Source organism: Danio aesculapii, chromosome 23 (genome assembly GCF_903798145.1).
Source record: "Danio aesculapii chromosome 23, fDanAes4.1, whole genome shotgun sequence".
NCBI classification, from domain to species: domain Eukaryota; kingdom Metazoa; phylum Chordata; class Actinopteri; order Cypriniformes; family Danionidae; genus Danio; species Danio aesculapii.
In genome coordinates, this window is record NC_079457.1 from 49,954,624 (window position 1) to 49,972,123 (window position 17,500).

The following is a 17,500-nucleotide window of genomic DNA, read 5'->3' on the forward strand; positions in this document are numbered from 1 at the left end:
TAAACCCATTATTGGGCAGTAATGTGTTACAGTAATACTTCGAGTCTGTGCTTTAAGTAATAAAGGCTGCGTTTACACTGCAGATCTTGATGGTCAGTTCTGATTTTGTGACTGTATCTGATTTTTTTGATGACCTGCGTACATCATCTTTTAAAAGTGACTCGTATCAGATCGTCTGCATTTACACAACACATGGCAAAGGTGCAATGAGCAGGGAAAAAAAACACTAAGCATACAGTAGTCGCTTAAGGACAAAGTGTGTGAGACCAGCAATCCTTCCATGCATGAAATATTACACAATATGACAAGTTCTGCTGCTGCTCATAATCAGTTTAATAATCAATAATGGCCATAATAAAAGTATAGTGTACAATAAGTTTATACAATATAGGAAATAAAGGCAAGCAATCAGTGTTATGTGCAGAATCAGTGTAGGTGGTTACATTACTGAATATATTAACCTAAATTATCTTTGCTCTCAGCCAAAACACGTTACCTGAGAAGAAGTGATGGATTCAAAAGACTAAAGTCGGGGAATATGATGTTAGATATAGACAACAATAATTAAATACCACGTTTAACAAATATAATGAGATCAGATCCAGCGGGAGATCCTATAATTTGAGTTAGTTTTAGTTAATTTACAATACAGTTTCAGTAAAACTCTCGTTTTTATTTCTATTTCAGTGAACCAAAATGATTTTCAACTCTAGTTTTTGTTTTTCCATTAGTTTTCATTAACTATAATAACCTTGATATCAGTCCTGTATTCAGATCTGTTTAGCATGTGTGTGTTGTAGTGTACTGATTGTGTGTATTCTTGTTCTGTATTATCAGCTGAGCGCTCTGAGTGGGTTTCTGTGCTGAAGAACTGTGTGGGAACGTCTCGAGCAAACACGTGTCTGGACCCTTGTCTGAACCCAGAGATGAAGGGCTATCTGGAGCTGCGCGGCCTGCGCTCCAAACTCTACACGGTGGTGTGTGCGGATAAAGTCTTCCTCTACAAGAACACAGAGGTGACACACTTTAACACTCACTGGGCTCCCACGCTTCTGAAAGTACTTCATTTCAGACTTATGTGTGCTGTTGGGTCGTTTACATCCGCTCTGGGCTGATTTAGAGTCTTAATTTGAGCCTTAACGTTAGCAAATCTGATGATTTTACAGACAAATCTTATTTTAACACATATTTTGAGAAAATGCTTTGAAAATGTACTCATCAATACACCGTGTTCAGATTGACTCTGGTTTAGTGATGTTGGTGCTGTTTTTGCTCCATTGACTTCCATTATAATCACATGTATGATTGTAAAGCCATGACAGCATGTAATCATGCATTCCTGATTGGTGCTGGTTTTCCCTGTCGGGGTCAAGAGATAAAATGTGTCATTGTACATGAACTAAGAGAAATAATGCACATTTTATAAATCTTTCAGCAAGCACATTTGAGTATTAACAGTTTCGAATTGTATTAATTCACCATGCACTCAATGGAGTGAGTGACGTCACTGTGACTGGTAGGGTTAGGGGTGGGGTTAGGTGAGCCCATTAAAAAGCATTGGATGCAGCTCAGATTGCACTGCACTGAGTCTGCAGCCAGACCCCTCTCAATCATTCCGCATAAATCCACAGATTTTTAGCAAATTTTTGCGCCAAAATAGTCCGCAGATTCCGTCTGGCCCTAGCCATCGGGCAGTCCTTGATGTTGAGCCATGTAATGACTCTTTACTTTAGATTAATGCTAACTCCATTCGATCCATTTGTTAGATAAACAAAGCAAGTCTCTCATGTAATATCTCTACTGAAAGACAGAGAATATGACTTTACACACTGCAGTTAAAGTCAGTCATATACACATCTGCATATTATTGAATATTAATGACTGAAATTAGCATGAACATTTACAAGCGTTTACATTAGGAAATAAACAGACTCAGTGATGCTGCTTTATTAACATGTAGTATTCCATTCCATTCTCAATTAGATGAATGCAGATTTATATTAAAAGATCATTTTACAGATGCTTCATTAATTAAACTATTCAAATATGCCCTTTTAGGAAACTATAATGCAAGAAATCTATCAAACTCTTAATGCAATTAAGCAAGTATAGTGAAGTATGAAGACATTAAACTTTTACTGTGTTCATCTGCAGAGTCTCGCCTCAGTTCAGGCAGCAGTGCTTTAATGCTGCTTTCATGCAACTCTCTCTGTGTGTGTGTGTGCGTGTGTGTGTGTGTGTAAAGTGACCTTTTTCTTTTATCTGATTGTCTCGCACATGGTTTGATTACATATTTTGAAACTGTGTGTGTGTTTTTTTGTGTAATCTAACACTTTTCCATTGCTTCATATATATATGTGTGTGTGTGTGTGTGTGTGTGTGTGTGTGTGTGTGTGTGTGTGTGTGTATATAAAGTGACCTAAAGTAAAGTGGTTTAATTACATATTTTGAAACTGTGTGTGTGTTTTTTTTGTGCGCGCACAATAATCTAACACTTTTCCATTGCTTTATATATGTGTATATATATATATATGTGTGTGTGTGTGTGTGTGTATAAAGTGACCTAAAGTAAAGTAGTTTGGTTACGTAATTTGCAACTGCATGTGTGTGTTGCACATAATAATCGAACAGTTCTTATCATTGCTTTGTTTGTGTGTGTGTGTGTGTGTGTGTGTGTGTTTCAGGATTATCGTCTGGGGATCGGCATCACCTCTATCGATATGAATGTTGGTAATGTGAAGGAGATCGACAGAAGAGCGTTTGATCTGACCACACCGTACCGCATCTTCAGGTCAGAAACATTCATGAAGCATCTTATAAAACAGGTCAAATCTCCCAGGCGTGGTGTGTGAGCCGCTGTGTTATCAATAATGATAACATTAACGTGAATTCTGTTATTTTCCTTTAATTCTCTTGTGTAGAACTCGCAGAATTCAGTTGTTGCATTAAAGCAGCATTGAAGTACAGTGCTGTAGCATGTGATGTGCTGTACAAACTCAAAATATTCCCAAATCAATATAAAACATTCACAACAGCCTCGCAGACAGTAAACATATGAAGAGTTCAGATGCAAACTAAACTGCCAGAAATGAGCTGATGGCGTTGAGTGAATGCTTTAGGCATGTAGTACATGATCAACTAATATTTTTGCTTTAAATCATCTAAATCGCAGCGTCAGCACATTCAGAAATAACAGTTTGTTGGCAAAAGCCGCTAAACACCACCTGCCTTTATGCCGCTATATCCTGAGAACCAATCAGAAGGCGTGAATCGAATCATGTGTTCAATGTAGCAGCGCTGATATGCCAGCTTTATGAGGAGACTGATCTATTCAGATTCAGAAGTAGATTTACCAGACGGAGTTTGATGAACTGGATGAGCCGTATCTTACCTCAAAACTCAGAAGTGTACAGTCGGGAGTGTAGCACGCATTCATAATGTTTGTTTGTGCAGTGACACTACTTTAAATGAGTCTGATTTACTATACATTAAACAGCAACTGCGCTTCACGAAAGACAGAGTTAAGATGCTGTTCTCTTATCCCACGTGGATGCTATGAGGATAAACAAGAGATCAAGACCTTGAGTATGGTGAGAATGAATAAATGAAGCTTCTAAAACTGTCTGAGAGGCATCCCCTTTTCACCCAGTCGGCCTACCTTGTGTTTTATCTGCTAATGTAAGCTATTTTTAAAAGATGAATATACTGTATAAAACTCTACGTTATTTATATTACTTCATATTACCTTTACGTCTGAGAAGCTTATTATATTAATGGACAATGCACAGAGAGTGATGTTTCACAATGTTTTACACGACATTATTTGAATCCACCAAGCTTAGTTTACAGTGTTTACAGTGTTTACAGTGCTCTACTTACATTACATCTAAATCCCAAATATCAGAAATGACAACAGATTAAGATTTAATTCATGTCAGTTTTAATGTTATTGATTAATGCACTTGACAGATTTCATTCATTCATTTTCCTTCTGCTTAGTCCCTGGTTTATCACAGTGGAATGAACCGCCACTTACTTGACAGATTTGTGTGTTTTTAATTGTAGGTGGTGTGTGTAATGTGTTTTATGTTTGGTAAAATAATTTATAATGGCATCCTTAGTGATTTTGGTGGATTTAGAGGTTTTTGCAATAAAAGCAGCAGTGGATTTAGCCGATTTTGACGCAAAAGAAAATCTACCTCGTTAAAAAATGAAGAATTGTCTAAAGTGACGTTTGTGAAATTAAAGTTATTTTATTTACTTGCTAATAACCGTATCATTAGCTATAAAATGAAACTCCTAAACCTAATCAGAGGAGCCTGATAGAAAAAGAAAGGAGGTCTGATGGATTTATAGGGGTCTGCATCTGAACTCTTCATTTATATTGATCATTAATCAGTAAATATAGCACATTAGATGATTGGGTGATCTCAGTAAGCAAACTCAAACTTCATTCATTCATACATTTTCTTTTCGGATTAGTCTCTTATTCATCCGGGGTCGCCACAGCGGAACAAACTATTCCAGCATATGTTTTACACAACAGATGCCTTTCCAGCTGCAACCCAGTACTGGGAAACACCCATACACACTCATCCACACACACTCATACACTACGGCCAATTTAGTTCATCAGTTCCCCTGTAAGCGCATGTGTTTGGACTGTGGGGGATACCGGAGCACCCGGAGGAAACCCACGCCAACACTGGGAGAACATGCAAACTCCACACAGAAACACACACTGACCCAGCTGAGACTCGAACCAGTGACCTTCTTGCTGGGAGGCTACAGTAGGACACCACTGAGACACTCCAACTGAAACTTCACAGATAATTTGAGCAGAACAACAACTGTGTCTCCCGCATTGCTGTCTCTTAAAGGGACCGAGCACGGCACGCTGTCTAAAGAGAATGAAGCTATGCTGTTTCAGTCATACACGGATTGTTTTCACAATGCAGCGAGTGGGCGGGGCTGAGAGCAGTTAGTGCATGCTTCAGCCAATCAGAGTCAAGAATTTCAACAGACCATGGAGTGATGACAGATAATGTTTGTGTAATACAGTGACTGTGCATGTGTGTGTGTGTGTGTGTGTGAGCGAGTGAGTGTGTGTGTGCATGGATGTGTGTGTGTGAGCATGGATGAATGACAAAATGTGTGTTTGTGTGAGTGTGTGTGTGCATGATTGAGAGCGTGGAAATGACTGAGATACATTGACTGTAAGTGTGTGTGTGTGTGTGTGTGTGTGTGTGTGTGTGTGTGTGTTCTGCTTCTCTCACAGCTGTTGTGGTTTTGTATATATTTACTGGTTTTGGGTTTTCTCTTCTTCTGCTTTTTGGTGAGGTCAGATGTACGTCTGTGAACTCAACAAACCGGTTTAACACACACACACACACACACACACACACACACACACACTTCACAACAACAGCCTGCGTGCGCGAGACTCTTATCTCGCGCTAAAAAACATGGCCGTTAATCTATTCTAGAAGTTGGGTTGGGAGCTGGGTCGATTCTAAGCTATGATGACTCTCACCTTGATATTTCAGCGTGGATGTATCCCTGACTGAATTGCACTGTAGGGGGCGAGAACGAGTATTTGAACCTGTGTGTGTTCCTACTGTGAAATGACCAGATCAAACATGACGTGCTAACATGGCTGCAGTTCACGAGAGTGAATCTGATTAGCGTTAGCTCCACAGCTAACTATCAGGCACCTGTAGAGTTGATGTGTTCCAGTAAAACATACACAGATAAAATGGAGCGGGTGCTTTTTAAAATGAGTGACGGTGAATGAAAGTCAAACCGGTGAGCCGTCTGACAGAAAATCCTGAATCAAAATCAGCAGGATGCCCTTGTGGATCTTTCACTTACTTCAAAGACACGACTGACTACGCTTACATGGACATCAGTAATAGTTATTCGCCTTAATAGACGATATATATATATAATTAAGGTGTTTACGTGAAGTGCTTTCATGGAAGAGTTTCCTGTAATTTTGGGTGACTTTAACTGCAGTTCGGCAGTCTCACCTTCACTCATGAACATTTCATGCATGCCCCCGTGACAAACTGGGGTATTAGACGCACATAAGGAGTGAGGGCTGGTGAGAGTGTTGTGGAGTTTAATAACGCACCAATGGAAAGAAAAAAACTTCTGCATTTCACGACGTGTGTGTGTGTGTGTGTGTGTGTGTGTGTGTGTGTGTGTGTGTGTGTGTGTGTGTGTGTGTGTGTGTGGTGCTTTACTGACAGCCATGTGTGTGGATCTTGTTGGAAAATATGGCTTAAAATCCTACATGACGGTATTAGTTTGCTGGCGGTGTTTACTTCAGTAATGCCACTAATATCTGCAGACTCCACATGTCTATATTCCATTTCTGTTTAGTTCAGTTCTGACTTTAGTCTGATTAACGTCATCAGAACCTGTTTGGAGCTTATGTAGGACTACAGTTCAACATTCATGTTTACCTGAATAATCAGTTAGTAAACACAAGTCAGTCTTATTGAACATCATTTATTTTCATCACAGATTATCATAAGCTGCTTATCCACTATTGTGCTGAATCATTCTTTATGATGAACCGTTCTATTCCGTGCCAAACCGGGCCATACAGCAAGGATACTGTTCATTTTCCACTGTCGTGCTGAAACAAAGCTCTTTGAAACGTTACTCAAAACTCAACAGTAGTTGCCTTGGTAAGGCAATGTAAACTGCTCCCTTTGTTCAATTAAATGTAAATAAAAGCCCAAACTAGTTTTCTCATGTTCAGAAAAGCGAACCGTGTGATGAAGCGGTGGTGAAGCTGCTCTCTCATATTAGCGGTGCTAAATATAGGCACATGTCACAGCACCCTTATTTATGTAGAGGTCATATGGGTACGTTTTATTTGGAGGGAAAATGACCAAAATATAACGTGATGATTGAAAATGACTGGAGGGGAAATAAATATTGCAAATCTCTGAACACACAGAAAAATAAACAATGATGATGCAGCAGTTATAGTGCATCTATAGTATTATAGTGGCAGAAGTATAGTTTTAGATAGGCCTTGTCAAAACTGAGCGGGCACTTTCACTAATAATAAATACAGCACTTAAATTATTTCATTTTTAAGAATTAAATGACAGCGGTTTCATATCAAACATTGATAATGATATAATATATACTACATTTTAATGGTAAAATAACCACTTAAACGATGGCTGAATCTTTCAGTCTTCAAACATTAAATAACGAATGCATTGTTAAATAAAAAACGAATGTGAAGCAACACATAGCAGCATATAAAGCATATAAAGGACTATTATATTTAGCGAAAGGCTGCTCTTTTACCTTTGTATTTTTATAATTTTTTTGTTAATTTAATAATGTTTTGTCTTCATAATTAATAACAAGCTATAGGCAAATTCTTGCTTGACGTTTTGGAAGATATTTTGCGTAGCTGCCCAGGTGTGTTAAAGATCACCGAGAACAGAAACACAGAAACATGGTACATGCCCACATAAATGTCCAACTGATGTATAACTGGATCATGTAATGTCCTATAGCGGAAATGATAAAAAATGGCTCATTTTATTTTTATAAAACATTTGTGAACACGTATTGATATCTTTTGAGTAAAAGCAGTACGACATTTAAGAATCCATATTTATTTAATGTATTCATTCGTTTGATTGGTGCTTATATAGGCTATATTTAAATCATAGAACAGTAAAAGCTTTCAAGCAAAGTCCAAAAACTTAAAGGAGTTGACTTTCTACCGTAGACTTTTGCACGGCCGACATCACAACATGCCGTAACCGTTTAGCTGTGGAGTTATTTCCTCGTTGTTTAAAGAGTCTGCAAGTTCTGTTGCCTGGATATAGCGATGTTGTTGTGGATTGTGGACATGGAGGATGTTAAGCGTGTCTTTATTCGCTTTATTCGATACGCAGCAGGAAAAAGTCTTTCAGCAGTGCGTGCAGTCGTTGGTAAAGTCCTCACCAGGATCAGAGCGAGTTTTTGTGCTACCAAATACAGCGCTGCGTGCAATAAACTCACGTTCAGTCAGGCCAATTAAAGGTCTCATCGCCTAGGATGTCAATCAAATTAATCAAGCTCTAGACACGAATAAAACAATAGGCTGTTTAATTATGTCTAAGATTTCAGATGACGGGTTAGTAATTATATCATACACGGGTGACTATTGTCAAGTCAATGAAATACTAACTTCAGTGTTTCCTCTAGGATTTTTTCCAGCTGTGGCGGCAGACTCTGTTGGGCATTTTACTCAGATCTACCAACTACATGTGGCGTTATTTCATTGACAAATGTCGTGAGCGCAGAATTAAGATCACATTCATGTAATAGACTACGAGCATGTCAATCTCTGTGCTCGAGCGCCGGTTTCCTCTGCTCGTGCACAAACCTTCTTGCACGCCCTCAAATATATGCTGCTCAAGTGCAGATCTTCTTGTGCGCGCTCAAATAAACGCTGCTGAAGTGTGATTTAGCGTGTTTATGTAGCGAGGATGTCTCCAACATTTATTAGATTTACTAGAACTATTATAAATGTCTCTAATAGACCTACAGAGCGGCATTAATGTGTCCTGAAGTAAAGTGAAACGGCTATAAACTCCAGCAAGATCAAGTCATTATATGCAGAGTAATAATGTATAAGTTAATAGAGTATAATTATGGGAACTGTGTTCATCTTGACTGAAAGCTACGCTGTGTTTACTGGCCTCACACATCACGCAGCCGTCAGTCAGTCAGTCAGTCAGTCAGTACGTCAGTCAGTCAGTCAGTCAGTACGTCAGTCAGCACGTCACCTTAAAGGGTTAAACGTAGTGTAGTTTATTGTGAATGTCTGACTAGCGCGCTTCCGCTGAGCCAGCTGTGGTAGCTTGGCATCTGAGCCGTGACGTCAACATACAGAATATGTCAGCACGGTTGTCTGACAGTGCAGAGAATTCCCGGCCGTGAATGGTTTGTAATCGTGACGCGCCGTTCCAGGCTCAGTGGAGAAACAACCGTAACCGTACACAAGTGTTCTTAGAACGGTTCGGCATGAGAGTGGAAAAGCAGCTATAGTAGATCAGTTTCTCAAGCAGTTTGTGAGGCATTTTGGACACAGGAGATGAGCCCCTGGTCTAATGCAACACTTGACTCGAGAAACCCGTTCTCAAAGACGTATGTTTAGTCATTATTTGGGCAGCACACATATTCTGAATGCCTTCAGCAGAATTCATATGAGCCATTTTCATCTAGATTAATTCCAAGATCACAGTGAGATTAATCTAGATTAGAGTAATGAATCTGTGTGCACCTATAGAACACAGATAGGAAAACAATAGAGTTACAAACAAGCTTTACCTGTGTAACTGGGGAAGGTATGTAAAGATGCACTCTCATGTGTTTGTGTGTGTGTGTGTGCGTGTGTGCGTGCGTGCGTGTGTGTGTGTGTGTGTGTGTGTGTGTGTGTGTGTGTGTATGTGTGTGTGTGTGTGTGTGTGTGTGTGTGTGTGTGTGTGGTGTGTGTGTGTGTGCGTGTATGTGTGCATCTGTCTGTTGTTGGTGTGTGTCTTTGTGTGTGTTGTCATGTGTGTTTCTTTGTGTGTGTGATTTGTGTTTATGCTTGTGTGTGTGTGTGTTTTTGTGTGTGTCCACATCTGTCTGTATATATGTGTATGTGTGTGTGTGTTTGTGCTGGCATTTGTTATGTCTGTTTTGTGTGTGTGTGTGTGTGCACGTCTGTGTGTATTTGTGTTTGTGTTTTGTGCTTGTACTTGTGTGTTTTGTGTTTATGTGTGTTTGTGCTTGTGTGTGTGCGCGTGTGTTTTGTGCTTGTGTATTTGTGTAATTTGGGTTTTGTTCCTGTTTGTTTTGTGTTTGTGCTTGTCTGTGCGTGTGTGTGCGTGTGTGTTCGCGGGTGCGTGCATGCGTACGTGTGTGTGTGTGTGTGCGGGCACGTGCATGTGTGTTTGTGCTTGTGTGTGTTCTACGTGCGTACGTGTGTTTGTCTTTTCTGTTCGTGTGTGTGTGTGTGTGTGCGCGTGTGTGTGTGTGTGTGTGTGTGTGTGCGTGCGTGTGTGTGTGTGTGTGTAGTTTTGTGGCAGATTCAGACCAGCTGAAGGATCAGTGGGTGGAGTCTATGCGTGACGCCATCGCTGAAGCTTTGTCCAATTACGAAGTGGCTGAACGGATCTGGGCGGAGCCGTCCAATCAGATGTGTGCAGACTGCAGCGCAGCCAAACCTGAGTGGGCCGCCATCAACCTGACGGTGGTGTTCTGCAAGAGATGCGCAGGTGACCGCAAACATCCACACATCACAATAAACATCACTGTTCATTAGCAATAGACATGTGCTGATATTGGGCATTCCTACAGCCAAGTGACTGAACAGTACTGTGTGTGTGTGTGTGTGTGTGTGTGTGTGTGTGTGTGTGTGTGTGTGTGTGTGTGTGTGTGTGTGTGTGTGTGTGTGTATGACAGGAGAGCACAGAAGTCTTGGCCCGAACATCTCAAAAGTGCGCAGTCTGAAAATGGATAAGAAGGTGTGGACTGAAGATCTGATCCAGGTGTGTTGTGTGTGCTCCTGGACCTCTGGTGTGTTCGACATCTCACCTGTAACACACCTCACACACCTAGTAACCAAAGACTAGAATACACAGACATGTCACTCGTATAGTTTTAAATGAGGAAAAGTGTAACTGTCAATATGGTGAATGAAGCCCCGCCTTCTAGTTCAGGAGCCAATCATCGATCGCTATAGACTGATGATTCTCCGGGGGAGGGGCTCGGTCCAGATGTGTGTTTATGACAGTTTCTGCAGCTTCATTATGGATCAGCAAATGCTCTGGAGTCTCAGCCAATACTTGTTTCACACACCTGAGAAATAGATCCACAGAAAGCTGGAAACCTCTACATTTAAACCAACCAACTCCACCTGAAAACAAATGTTCCCTGGTTTTGTAATCTGTATGAAACGAATGCTAGGTAGAGTATATCCTGTCAAACGCACATCACAGCATCTACTGAAACGCCCACAAACGCAGCAGCGCAGTCAGATGATCACGTTCAGAGGATGATCATGTGAGACCCTTAAACACAGACAGCTGTAATGTAGCTTAGAGTCATGATGTTGATCTCGTTTCCTTTGAGTGCGCATTAGATGGGTCAGCCTGATCAGACGCAGACTTTGCTCGATTCAAAGGTTTAGAAATGAAACTGAAGAGGGAGCTGCTGTTTACATTTAATAGTGTTTCCAAAGAGGACATGTAATCCTTTAATGCTAAACTTAGCAAACCGTTATGGAGACTGAGAGCTGTTTAAAGATGGACGCTGACACAAATGACTTACCTTAAACAGACATTTCTGTACCAGACTTTACCTGTAACACACCTGTAACTCACCTCACATGTAACAACTGTAACACACCTTACCTGTAACACACCTGTAACTCACCTCACATGTAACAACTGTAACACACCTTACCTGTAACAACTGTAACACACCTCACATGTAACAACTGTAACACACCTTACCTGTAACACACCTGTAACTCACCTCACATGTAACAACTGTAACACACCTTACCTGTAACAACTGTAACTCACCTCACATGTAACAACTGTAACACACCTTACCTGTAACAACTGTAACACACCTCACATGTAACAACTGTAACACACCTTACCTGTAACACACCTGTAACTCACCTCACATGTAACAACTGTAACACACCTTACCTGTAACACACCTGTAACTCACCTCACATGTAACAACTGTAACACACCTTACCTGTAACACACCTGTAACACACCTCACATGTAACACCTGTAACACACCTCACCTGTAACACACCTCACATGTAACACACCTGTAACACACCTCACCTGTAACAACTGTAACACACCTCACATGTAACACACCTGTAACACACCTCACCTGTAACACACCTCATGTGTAACACATCCAACACACCTCACCTGTAACACACCTCACCTGTAGCACACTTCACCTGTAACACACTTTTAACACACCTCACCTGTAACACACCTTACCTGTTACACACCTCACCTGTACCACAACTCACATGTAATACACCTGTAACACACCCCACATGTACCACACCTCACCCATAACACACCTGTAACATCTTTAACATATCTCACCCATGACACCTCACCCATAACACACCTGTAACATCTTTAACATATCTCACCCATGACACCTCACCCATAACACACCTGTAACATCTTTAACATATCTCACCCATGACACCTCACCCATAACACACCTGTAATTAAACTCACCTGTAACACACCTTTAACACACCTCACCTGTAACACACCCATAACAGACCTCACCCATCACACACCTGTAACACACCTCACCTGTAACACACCTGTACCACACCTCACCTGTAACACAACTGTAACACACCTCACCTGTAACACACCTGTAACACACCTAACCTGTAACACACCTGTAACACACCTCACCTGTAACACACGTGTAACATACCTTACATGTAACACACCAGTAACAAACTTCATCTGTACCACACCTGTAAAACACTTCACCCGTAACACACTTCACCTGTAACACACCTCACCTGTAACACACCTCACCCGTGACACACTTCACCTATAACGAACCTTACCTGTAAAACACCTGTAACTCACCTCAGCTGTAACACGCCTCACCCGTAACACACCTCACTTGTAACACACCCATAACAGACCTTACCCATCACACACCTGTAACACACCTCACCTGTAACACACATGACACCTCACCCATACACACCTGTAAATAAACTCACCTGTAACACACCTTTAACACACCCATAACAGACCTCACCCATCACTACACCTGTAACACTCCTGTAACACAGCTCACCTGTAACACCTGTAACAGATCTCACCTGTAACACACCTCACCTGTGTGTCCCGCAGCTCTTCATCACCGTGGGGAACCAGCGAGCCAATCAGTTCTGGGCGGCGAACGTCCCTCCTAGCGAAGAGCTAACGCTAAACAGCAGCAGCGCAGAGCGGCGGCGCTTCATTACCGCCAAATACAGAGAGGGGAAATACCGCAGATACCACCCACTGTTCGGCAACCAGAGAGAGCTCAACAACGTAAGTCTGACACACTACAGCGTCACAACCCTGTGTGTGTGTGTGTGTGTGTGTGTGTGTGTGTGTGTGTGTGTGTGTGTGTGTGTGTGTGTGTGCACGCATATCCAGCATTAGAACGAGAAGTGTGTTTGTTTTCTGCATCTGTGTGTGTGTGTGTGTGAGTGCATACTTGAATGTTTGTGTTTTGTGCGAGTTTGTGTATTTAGTTTTTTGTGTGTGTGTGTTGTCTGAGTGCGCGTGCACATTCTTGTTTGTTTATGTGTGTGTGAGTGTGAGTTAGTGTTTGTGCATCTGTGTGTGTGCATGTTAGTGTGTTTATGTGTACTTGTGTGTGTGTGTGTTTATATCTGTTTGTGTATCTGTGTATGTTCGAGTATGTGTTAGCGTGCATGTTTTTGTGTGTTTAAGTATGTTTATGTATTTTTGTGTGTGTGTGAATGCATGTGTGTGTTAACGTGTTTGTGTGTGTGTGTGTGTGTGTGTGTGTGTGTGCATCTCTATGTGTTTGTGTGTGTTTGAGTACATGTTAGTGTGTTTTAAGTGTGATTGTGGATTTGTGTGTGTGTGTATTTGTGTTTGCATGTGTTAATTTGTGTAATTAAGTATGTTTGTGTATTTGTATTTGTGTGTGTGTGTGTGTGTGTGTGTGTGTGTGTGAATGCATGTTTGTGTTAGTTTGCATGTGTGTAAGTGTGTGTGTTTGTGCATTTGTGTGTGTTTACGTGTGTGTGTGTGTGAGAGAGAGTACATGTTTGTGTGTTTGTGTAATTTTGTGTGTTTACAAGTGTGTGTGTGTGTGTGTGTGAGTGCATGTTTTTGTGTGTGAATACATGTTTGTGTGTGTGTTAACATGTATGTGTGTTTGTGTATTGTGTCTTGGTGTGTGTTTGTGCATTTGTGTGTGTGTTTACATGAGTGTGTGAGTACATGTTTGTGTGTGTGTGTATCTGTGATGAGATGATTAATTTGTATGAGTGCATGTAAACACACAGGAAGCTTTCACTGCAGTCCAGCAAAGCAACACAAAACCAATCACAGCGTGATGTGATCTGCTTCCTGAAACACACACACACACACACGCACACACACACAGACACACACACACACACACACACAAAATCAGGATTCCTCTTTCAGTGGGAAGAGAAGAAACTGACAGACAAAGAGACCATTCACTCACACACACACGCACACACACACATACACCCACACACAGAGAGAGAGGCAGAATGAGATCACACACACACACACACAGACTACACACTCTGAATTATTTGATAAGTTATTAAAGCAGTTGAATATTTTTAGAGGAGTCCGTTTCTCTGTGTGTGTGTGTGTGTGTGTGTGTGTGTGTGTGTGTGTGTGTTTGCTGTTCAGTGACTCTTGGCTCCGCCCTCTGTCCCTGTGACATCACCAGAACTATGCACATCCTCTAGACCCCGCCGCCTCAGCCTCTCTGCTCTCGCCCACCCCTCATTCTCTCATTCTGACGCGCAGTCGACTTCGGTGTGTGTTTTTGTGTGACTCTGAGCTGCGCTTAAAGCTATACACCACACACACTCATGGTGACCTTTGAACTTTAAACTCTGCAGTCAGTCAGCTGGGTGAGTAGATGCAGTTTTTCTGCCATTGCTTAGGAGATGTGTTTGGGTCATTTGGAGTTTGTTTTTAAGTGTGTGTGTGTGTGTGTGTGTGTGTATGTGTGTGTGTGTGTTTTAAGAGGGCATGTTTTGTGTGTGTGTGTGTGTTTACACTGAGTTTGAAGACACTGAGTTTTGAGTTTGTTTTCAATTTTTAGGGTTTTGTGTGTGTTTTAAGTGTCAGTGTTTGTTGTGTGTGTGTTTTAAAGTGTTGTGTATGTGTATTACCAGTGTAATAATGTGTTTTAAATGTGTGAGTGTGTATTAATATGTTTTGAGTGTGTATGAGTGTGTATATTAATGTGTTTTGAGTGTGTATTAGTGTGTATTAATATGTTTTGAATGTGTATGCGTGTGTATTAATGTGTTTTTGAGAGTGTGTATGAGTGTGTATTGATAGTGTTTTGAGTGGTGTATGCGTGTGTATTGATAGTGTTTTGGAGATGTGTATGCGTGTGTATTATGTGTTTGAGTGTGTATGCGTGTGTATTAATGTGTTTGAGTGTGTATTGCGTGTGTATTAATGTGTGTGTGTTGTGGTGTGTATGCATGTGGATTAAATGTGTTTTGAGTGTTTATTAGTGTGTATAATGTGTTCTTGAGGTGTATGACGTGTGTAGTAGGGTTTTGTTGAGTGTGTATGTGCTGTTTTAATGTGTTTTGAGTGTGTATGCCCTGTGTATTATATGTTTGTCAGTGTGTATGCGTGTGTAATTAATGTGTTTGATTGTGTATCTGTGTAGTAATTTGTTTTGAGTGTGTTTGCGTGTGTATTAATGTGTTTTGAGTGTGTATGCGTGTGTATTAATGTGTTTTGAGTGTTTATTAGTGTGTATTAATGTTTTGAGTGTGTATGAGTGTGTATTAATGTGTTTTGAGTGTTTATTAGTGTGTATTAATGTTTTGAGTGTGTATGAGTGTGTATTAATGTGTTTTGAGTGTTTATTAGTGTGTATTAATGTATTTTGAGTGTGTATGAGTGTGTATTGATGTGTTTTGAGTGTGTATGAGTGTGTATTGATGTGTTTTGAGTGTGTATGCGTGTGTATTGATGTGTTTTGAGTGTGTATGCGTGTGTATTAATGTGTTTTGAGTGTGTATGCGTGTGTATTAATGTGTTTAGAGTGTGTATGAGTGTGTATTAATGTGTTTTGAGTGTGTATGCATGTGTATTAATGTGTTTTGAGTGTGTATGAGTGTGTATTAATGTGTTTTGAGTGTGTATTAATGTGTTTTGAGTGTGTTTGCGTGTGTATTAATGTGTTTTGAGTGTGTATGCGTGTGTATTAATGTGTTTTGAGTGTGTATGCGTGTGTATTAATGTGTTTGAGTGTGTATGCATGTGTATTAATGTGTTTTGAGTGTGTATGCATGTTTATGAATGTGTTTTGAGTGTGTATGCATGTGTATTAATGTGTTTTGAGTGTGTTTGCGTGTGTATTAATGTGTTTTGAGTGTGTTTGCGTGTGTATTAATGTGTTTTGAGTGTGTTTGCGTGTGTATTAATGTGTTTTGAGTGTGTTGCGTGGTGTATTAATGTGTTTTGAGTGTGTTTGCGTGTGTATTAATGTGTTTTGAGTGTGTTTGCGTGTGTATTAATGTGTTTTGAGTGTGTTTGCGTGTGTATTAATGTGTTTTGAGTGTGTTTGCGTGTGTATTAATGTGTTTTGAGTGTGTTTGCGTGTGTTTTAAGTGTGTTTGCGTGTGTATTAATGTGTTTTGAGTGTGTTTGCGTGTGTATTAATGTGTTTTGAGTGTGTATTAATGTGTTTTAAGTGTGTTTGCGTGTGTATTAATGTGTTTTGAGTGTGTATGCATGTGTATTAATGTGTTTTGAGTGTGTTTGCGTGTGTATTAATGTGTTTTGAGTGTGTATTAATGTGTTTTGAGTGTGTTTACATGTGTATTAAAGTATTTTGAGTGTGTATGAGTGTGTATTAAAGTATTTTGAGTGTGTATTAGTGTGTATTAATGTGTTTTGAGTGTGTTTGCGTGTGTATTAATGTGTTTTGAGTGTGTATTAATGTGTTTTAAGTGTGTTTGCGTGTGTATTAATGTGTTTTGAGTGTGTATGCATGTGTATTAATGTGTTTTGAGTGTGTTTGCGTGTGTATTAATGTGTTTTGAGTGTGTATTAATGTGTTTTGAGTGTGTTTACATGTGTATTAAAGTATTTTGAGTGTGTATGAGTGTGTATTAAAGTATTTTGAGTGTGTATTAGTGTGTATTAATGTGTTTTGAGTGTGTTTGCATGTGTATTAATGTGTTTTGAGTGTGTTTGCGTGTGTATTAATGTGTTTTGAGTGTGTATGCGTGTGTATTGTGTTTTGAGTGTCTTTGCGTGTGTGTTAATGTGTTTTGAGTGTGTATGCGTGTGTGTTAATGTGTTTTGAGTGTGTATGCGTGTGTGTTAATGTGTTTTGAGTGTGTATGCATGTGTATTAATGTGTTTTGAGTGTGTTTGCGTGTGTATTAATGTGTTTTGAGTGTGTATGCGTGTGTATTGTGTTTTGAGTGTCTTTGCGTGTGTGTTAATGTGTTTTGAGTGTGTATGCGTGTGTGTTAAAGTATTTTGAGTGTGTATGCGTGTGTGTTAATGTGTTTTGAGTGTGTATGCGTGTGTGTTAATGTGTTTTGAGTGTGTATGCATGTCTATTAATGTTTTGAGTGTGTTTGCCTGTTTTAATTGTGAGTGTGTGTGTGTGTGTGTTTGTGTTTGTGTTTTAAGTGTGCATG

At 40.1% G+C, this 17,500-nt stretch overlaps 1 protein-coding gene across 1 annotated transcript in view; it reads left to right on the forward strand.

The window, feature by feature from the left end:
* LOC130216850 (arf-GAP with Rho-GAP domain, ANK repeat and PH domain-containing protein 1-like) overlaps positions 1-17,500 on the forward strand; it is a 122,875-nt gene that overhangs the window by 58,615 nt on the left and 46,760 nt on the right. The window contains exons 6-10 of the mRNA XM_056448730.1: positions 838-1,016; positions 2,685-2,791; positions 10,087-10,286; positions 10,474-10,559; positions 12,942-13,124. Coding sequence (XP_056304705.1) covers positions 838-1,016; positions 2,685-2,791; positions 10,087-10,286; positions 10,474-10,559; positions 12,942-13,124 — 755 coding nt within the window. The remainder of the gene's footprint in view (positions 1-837; positions 1,017-2,684; positions 2,792-10,086; positions 10,287-10,473; positions 10,560-12,941; positions 13,125-17,500) is intronic.